This window comes from Mustela nivalis, assembly GCF_964662115.1.
Source record: "Mustela nivalis genome assembly, chromosome: 2".
NCBI classification, from domain to species: Eukaryota; Metazoa; Chordata; class Mammalia; order Carnivora; family Mustelidae; genus Mustela; species Mustela nivalis.
In genome coordinates this window covers 104,635,488-104,643,255 of record NC_139021.1, presented here as the reverse complement: position 1 = coordinate 104,643,255, position 7,768 = coordinate 104,635,488, and the positions used below count along the sequence as shown (strand labels likewise).

The 7,768-nt window shown below is 49.1% G+C and overlaps 1 protein-coding gene across 3 annotated transcripts in view; it reads left to right on the top strand.

Annotated features, from left to right (window-relative positions):
• The first annotated feature begins 1,850 nt into the window (after positions 1–1,850).
• Positions 1,851–7,768, top strand: part of RYR2 (ryanodine receptor 2) — a 733,452-nt gene continuing 727,534 nt past the window's right edge. For all 3 annotated transcript variants that reach the window (XM_082721308.1, XM_082721309.1, XM_082721307.1), the window contains exon 1: positions 1,851–2,253. In XM_082721308.1, the coding sequence (XP_082577434.1) occupies positions 2,206–2,253 (48 nt within the window). In that variant the 5' untranslated portion in view covers positions 1,851–2,205. The remainder of the gene's footprint in view (positions 2,254–7,768) is intronic.

Genomic DNA, 7,768 nt, shown 5'->3' with positions numbered 1-7,768 from the left:
AAGAGAGGAAAAAAATGAAACAAGATGAAAACAAAGAAGGAGATAAACCATAGGAGACTCTTAAACTTAGGAAACAAACTAAGGGTTGGTGGAGTGAAGGGAGGTGGAAGGGATGGTGGAATAGGCTGATAGACATTGGGAATGATATGTGTTGTAATGAGCACTGGATAGTATATAACCTGATGAATCATGGACCCATATCCCTGAAACAAGTAACACATTAAATGTTAATTTAAAAAAAAGAAATGGTCTATGTATGCATCATTCTGCATAAAATATAGAAAAGTTCAATTTGATATGTCAAAAATTTGGAGGATCAGATTATTTAACATAAAATTATGAGCCCATTTCAGAATATAGTCATCTCTCATGGAGAACTTTTATCTTTTGTGAGAACTCTGATTGCTCATTTAGAAGCTCCTAGGAGTAAAAATTCACATAAATTGTAATAATTTAAGAATTAGTTGTCATGGATCATGATCCAAGAATATTTCAAGTACTTAGATAAGATGACTAGTACCATTAAATAGAAGAGAGCATTACTAGCCTTACCAGGGACAGAAGTATTTATAACACATATTCTTACTGGTATTCATTCTACTGGAAATATGCAAAACTATCTCAGCAAGTATAAAGTTGACGAAAGCTGCAAATAAAATGTATGCTGCATAGAATTTACTGGTAGATTTTAGAAACTAATTAGATGCACCAAAATGTGTAAGGTAGGTATGCTGACGCTAGACCTTCACTTTACAGTTTCTTCAACTTTGTTAGACTGACATTTGATAACTTTGCTTTGCATATACTCATTGTTGAGTATGTTTTTAAAAAAAGATCTTAGAGATCATGGGGGAGAGGAGATTAGAGGGAGAAGCAGAGACTCCCCATTCAGCAGGGAGCCTGATGCAGGACTCAACCCCAGAGTCCTGGGATCATGACCTGAGCCAAAGGCGATGCTTAACTGACTGAGCCACCCAGGTGCCCCACTGCTGAGTATCTTAAGTGAAAGACCGGGAATTAAGACATTAGTGCTTGTCCAAATTGTCCAAATCAGACCCTGCATTTTGTTAGTTACAGCCGTTTGTCAGATGTGATGTGGTGAGCTATTGCATGGATTTGCTCGAGGTAGGCATTGTTATTTACGCTCAAATTTCTTTGGAAATAAATGGCTTCCTGGTGATGATAATTGGTACCAAATTCTCTTTGCTCATCAATGATTCAAATTTATTATATCCCCTCCTGTATTGCAATTCGTCGTTGATTTAAAGTTTAGTCTTCTAACTCATGTCTGCCTTGTACCACAGGTGTCTGGCACAGGCACTCACCATATATTTGCTGGAAGAATCTGTTAAAGTTCTGTGCACCGAGCACTTTGTATACATGACCAGTTAAAAGCGCGGTCCACGGAGACTGGATACTGCAGAATTCTCTTGTGGGTCAGGAATAGAGAGATCCGAGTTTAAAATACCCTGTGTTGGGTAACTTAATACCCACTCCGTGCATCCTAGAGAAAGAGGATTCTTGGCGTGCCGTCCGAAGCGCTGCGGCACTTAGCGCCGAAGCCCCTGGGGGAGGAAGGAACGCTGAGCCCTGGGTTTCGCCTAAGGTCAGAGGGGCTTGTGCGAGAGACCGGGGGGGCTCAGGCCCCCGCCAGGTGGAAGGCTGTGCGCTCGTCTGCGCTCTAGAGCCCCGATACCCAGCGCAGCCAGTAAGCGGCGCTGGGCCTCGGGTTTGGCGGGCCCGAGCAGAGGGCTGCGGATTACCTGCAGCAGAGGGGAGCCGGCGAGCTCCTCCCCGCCCGCCGCCCCCACTCCCCGCCCCCACCGCGGCACCAGCCCGGGCTCCGCGGGCTCGGCGCACTCGCTCGCCGGAGTCGGGGCCGAGTAGTCGGCGGCGGCAGGCAGGGAGCGCGGGGCCGGCGCGGCTGGGCTGCGGGGTCGCCCTCCTCCCGCACAGTGCGGCGCAGGGAGGCTCCCGCCTCGGCCGCCCCCGCCCGCGCCTCCTCCCCCTCTCTGCAGGCGGGGACCGCCCGGCGCTCGCACCCGGCCGCCGCGGCCCCCTCCGCCCCCAGCTCCGGGCAGCGCCGCGGCAGTAGCGGCAGCACAGCGGCGGCAGCAGCGGCAGGAGGCAGCGCGAGGGGCCGCCGCTAGCGCCGCCGGGCTCCGCGGGGCTCAGGAGGCAGCGCCGGCGAGGAGGCGCGGAGCCATGGCCGATGGGGGCGAGGGCGAGGACGAGATCCAGTTCCTGCGAACTGTAAGCGGCGCGCGTCCTGTGTTTCCCCCGGGGACGGGGGCGCCATGCACCGGCTGGGGCCGGGCAGAGCGACGGCGGCAGCGGGGGCGCGCGGGCGGGGCGGGGTGCCCCGCGGGCTCCGGAGGAGCCGTGTGGGGGCGACGGGAGGGAAGGGTGCGTGTAGGTGCGCGCGTAGGGGAAGCCGGGGCCGGAGAGCGGCTGGAGCGCTGCGAGCGGGCGGGAGGCGCGCAGCCTGGGTCCCGGGGCGCTGAGGAGCGGCGTCTGGGAGCCGCGGGAGTCCGGGAGGAGGGGGCCGTCCGGCCTGACCTGTGGCGGGGCCGGCGCCTTCCGGAGCGCCGCGGGGGAGGGTGCGGACCGGGCGGCCCGCGCGGGGCTCGGGGCCGGCGGGGTCGCGCGGACTGTCGCCGGGAATTCCGCCGCGGCGCGGTTTCTCTGGCTTGCGGGCTGGACCCGCGCGCTGTCGCGCAACCCGGGGACTCGCCTACTTGGCGTAGAGCGCGCCGCGGCCGACTGTTCCCGGAGGGGGTGCGGGACGCGGCCTCCAGAGCTCCCCCAAGTCCGGGTGCTGCGGAGGGGAGAGGAGTCTCCCCCATGGTCACCGCGGTTCCCCGGCGCCGGCTTGCAGAACGTGGAAGGGATGGAAGACGAGAGAGTGCGCGCGCGCGTGTGTGTGTGTGTGTGTGTGTGTGTGTGTGTGTTCGCGCGCGCGCGCGGGGGTGGCGGGGACATTGTGAACGTGTCGTTCTCCAAATGCTGGCTTACTGAATGCCTAGTGCAGCAAAGTGTGTGTGCGTGTATGTGTGCGTGTGTGTAAGGGCAGGGTGGCTGCCCGGAATTTCCACACTGGGTGGCAGCAGGGAAAGGCTGGCTCCACACTAATACAATTTTTTCTCCTTAAGTACCTCTTGGCACTGCTCCTTCCTCTCGCTGATTTGTTCTAACGCTGCAGATACTTCCCAGGCCGAGGCATTGCTCACCTCAAAGCTGGGACTGGAGAGCCTCTTGGCAAAAGAAAATGCCGTTAACTTCGCGTTAAGAATAACCTCGTTAGCGTTTGCAGCACCCCTTCCATGCTTTTCCTGCACTTGTCTCGGGAAGATCGTCCCTTCCAGGATTCCCCCACCCCCCGCCCGAGGACTGCAGCTTCTGCCGTTACTTCTTTCCTCAACAGAGCAAAAGAGATCACTTCCCAATTACCTCCAGAGTTAGGCAAATCATAGAGACGCTGAAATCTTGAAATATTAACCAGACAGTAACTTTGAGGGGTGAAAATAGTGCAGGTGATGTATTTGGGAGCTGAACAAGTGAAAAGGGTGAATTTGTCTGAGAACGTTTTAAGTGACCGGTTTTCTTTTTTTCCTTTTGCTCTTCTAATAGTTTTAAGGCATTCATTTTCGCTTACTATTTGGGGTGGGGGCAGAAAGCCTTTGGAAAGGACAAAATCCAGGGTCTGCATGAGATGGAGAATGATCTGAAGGAATGGCTGTATGTTATGCACCATTACGTATGCTTTAGAAGTGCTACTGGCCCCAAATCCAGCTCTGATGAGCTGGAGCCTGTATGCTAAAACCTTGCTCATGGGGAGTGTTTTAAGCCTACTAGTCATACAGGTTATAATTATTTTTTTTAAGTGAAAAACTGTCTATAAGGTTTGAAAAAATAAGAGGCATATGAAAATACGTTTCTCCAAACCACGAGATCTTTTGTTCAGGTGGACAAAATATTTAGTTGCTGGGTCATTTTTAAATTCAGTTTTTGTTTTTTTTTTTTTCTTCAAACTCTATAGGGTTAAAATCAGCTAGAAAATTTTGGAAGGCTTCTTGCACTCAAGGGCTTCCTGCAGGCTTAAATGTTAAGCCAAGCTGGTTGGAGGTGGTTATCAGAATGCTTAATAGAGACCCGGGTAATGTGCTCGCTGATGGGGTTCTGCGCATATAAAGTAATGTTAACTCTGCGCCACTCAACGGCTGCCTGTCAGCCCCAGCAACACCTCTGATAAGTGGGTCCTGTGTAGAGATCTGGCAGTCCTAAGCTGGGATTTTTCTTTTAATAAAACATCCGTAGGTTGTGCTGATGATAAATGACCTTGAAGGAGGTGGCACAGTGGAGCGGGGGAATTTTGTGTGTGTGTGTGTGTGTGTGTGTGTGTGTACTTAACATCTAAAAGGAAAACATGTCTTTTCCTCTAAGTTTTACAATTTCACAGGGAAATATGCAAACCTTTTACCAGCTCCTCTGCCTTCTGCCCTGGCTCCTTTCCATCTTATTCCCTTAACCTGAGTAGGTGAATGGCTCAGAAATGGTAAATGGAGTTACTAATGGAGAGAATGTTGTTCTTATAGTAAATTCTTCTCTTTTTAAATTTTTTTTTTCCTGGGTATTTCTTTGTAGGGTGCTGTCTTGCGTTCGTGTCATTATGAGTTCATTCTTTCTTTCTTTCTTAAGCTAATGATCCAGGGAGTACTAACAATTTATATATTGGCTAAAATAGTTAGGAATGAAGGACAAAGCTATTGTGTTGTTGTTGTTGTTGTTTTTTTTTTAAAGAAACAGTTAGTCATTAGGAGTCCTTAATGGTGAAGCTGACTGATCATTTCCTATATCTGATTAGAACACCTTAAGTATTATCTTTTTTTTTTTTTTTTTTTTTTTCTCCAAGCACTGTAGCTCAGTGATGCACCCTTGGCATCCTTCTGTCTACAGCTTTTTTTCCTTCTTCTTTTTCTAGAAGAGGTTTGTGATTGCTGTTAAGGATACCAAAGGTGAAACCTGGAATGAACTGTGTCCATGAGTTATGGACACGGCTGTGAGTTAATTCTTCATCTGTGAAGGGGAGTTTTGTCACCGGTTAAGATTGCCAGCCCCTCTCCCATCTCCTTTCCATTATGCAATTGTGAGTTTGCTAACATTCCTTTCAAGCGCTTCTGTGGATGAACCATCAGCTTTGATTCAGTCAGCGGCTGCCCCACCTGCTGGAAGAGTGCCCTCCCTGATGCGTTTATCTTTGAGGGAAATTGAGAATGTGGATGTGGGTCCACTGGGTGTGCTGGAGCAGAATCCTACCCTAAAATGAGCCCTCACCCCTAACAGACCTATCCACTGTCACATCCCAATGTGCCTGGGATTTGGAATGCGTGGTTTATTTTGTTGTAAAATTTTCATTAACTTTCTTGTGTGTCCATGAGCTGTGATTTGGTATTTAAAACCATGGGTCTCGAAGTGATGCTCCTCTCTCTTTTTCAAGCCATCTTACAAAATTTTATACAAGGAATCCTGGACTTGAAGAAAACCCACGATGTGAAATGACCTTGGTCAAGGGTTGATTTTTCCAAGTACTTCACCTTTCATTTGCGTAGACCAGTTGAGTGACCCTTGATGTACACTGGGGCGTCTACTTTTGTACTTAGGCCTGGACTGAGATTGAAAACAGAATTGGGGCTGCAGAAATTACTCTGGCCCTCCGGCCTTCCTTTGCAGAATGAACCGTTTCACTGTGAGTTTCTTCACAGTGTTTGTCCATCTTGCTGATAATGATAAGAAGCATCTTAGAAAGTACTCAGCAATTAGTAGTAAGAATCATAAAGTGTAAACGCCAGTGCCTGATGGTGTAACAGAGATTGGACTGGAATGTTTAGCCCCATTTGTGGAGGTACAGGAAGGTTAATTGTACAAACTCAGGGACTCATTGGTGCGGAACTAAGACTGAAACTCAAATCTTAGGCTCATGTCCTTTCTAGGAGCAAATGGCTACTTATCAGTGTGCTGTTCAAGTCTGTTTTAGCTTTGCAGCAAACAGGATACCTAATTGCTTTTGTCAGCTGTAGGAATGTCACAGAGTACAAAGGAGAAGACTCTGAGTGAGCCGTGAGAATTTGCACCTTTTGCTCCTTTGATAATGAAGGCATGAGGAGCTTTAGATAGATATTGACTTTTTTTTTATTTAAGGATCTGCTGGAAAGCACATCCAGGTTTACATAATTGGACTTTTTTTTTTTCCCCCCTCAAATATTGGTGTGTACACATTTGCAGGAAGGACAGACTCTGAAACAATTAGGCCACTAATTTATTTGGCATTCAGTCTTATTTGTGCTTGGGCTTCAGATAAGTGTTTTTATCAAGGCTGAATTCACTGAGAAAAGGTTGCTACTTCTGGGGACTGTGCTCCTGCAGATAGAGCCCTTGGGGAGAGGGAGAGACACCGAAGCATGCATTTGTCTCCCAAAACTGTGACATTCTGGACATTTTTTTTTTAAAAGATTTTATTTATTTATTTTACAGAGAACACAAGTAGCAGAGAGGCAGGAAGAGAGAGAGAGAGAGAGAGAAGCAGGCTCTGCACTGAGCAGAGAGCCCGATGCGGGGCTTGATCCCAGAGTCCTGGGATCATGACCTGGGCCGAAGGCAGAGGCTTTAACCCGCTGAGCCACCCAGGCACCCCTCTGGACATTTTTTTAACTCAGAGAAACATCTGTTGAACACCTTCTGTATGCATGGTGTGATAGTTGGTGTTAAGGAAGCGTCCAAAATAAGGAGACTTGTTTAAAATGACAGTCGCTAAGAAAAGGTTTAGCGGCTGGCATGGAACAATCAGGAAGAAAAAACACATGTAAAAATTCTAGGATATTAGTGTAGGAGGAGACCTTTAGAAAACGTCCCCTGGTCTACCTCTGCACCTCCCCACCCAACATTTTGCAGCTAAGGAAGCTATAGCACCGAGAGCTGGAGATGCTCGGGCTCAGTGTCAGCCTCCAGATTGGGGGCTGTCTTGGTCACACAGCTGTCACAATATCATAGACTTGGTGGCTTTAGCAGCAAACATTTATGTTTGTCATGGTTCTGAGGTCGGGGAATCCAAGATCAAGGTGCTGGCAGGTGCAGTGTGTGACCTTTTCCTGGTTTGCCAATGGTCATCTTGTCATATCCTCATATGGCCGAGGGAGAAGAATCATCTCTCCTGTGTTTCTTGTTCTAAGGGTACGAATTCCATTCATAAGGGTCCCAGCCTCCTGACCTCCTCCAGGCCCCACATCCTACTAGCTCCCTCTGGGACTTGGCATTTCAGTGTGTGACTTTTAGGGGGTTGCAGACATTCAGTCCATGACAGTGGTGTGGAGTAACACAGAAGGGGTGAGCATCTCTGCAGAAAGGTCGGAAAGGTCATTCCCAGAGCACCGTTCTTCTTTACAGAGTAGATTTAAACCCACTGTCCCATTTGATTCTTCTCTTCCCCTTCCCAGGCAGGGTTCACTGTCCACATTTGCTCCCGTCCTTCCGGCCACAGAAGAGGAAGCTCTTTCCTTCTCTCTAAAGTTGGAGTCATCACGTGTCCGAGAGCCCAGTGCTTGCCTCCTGGTCTGGGATCGGGACTCAAGCACACATTTTCCATCCTTTCCTTGCCTCCCTCACTCCTGTTCCTTCCGGTGGATGTGGAAGCACTGTCATTTCTTTTTTCTTTCTTTCTTTTTTTTTTCCCCCCCGGTCATTTCTCCCACCTCACAGTGTCTGGTTTGACCCC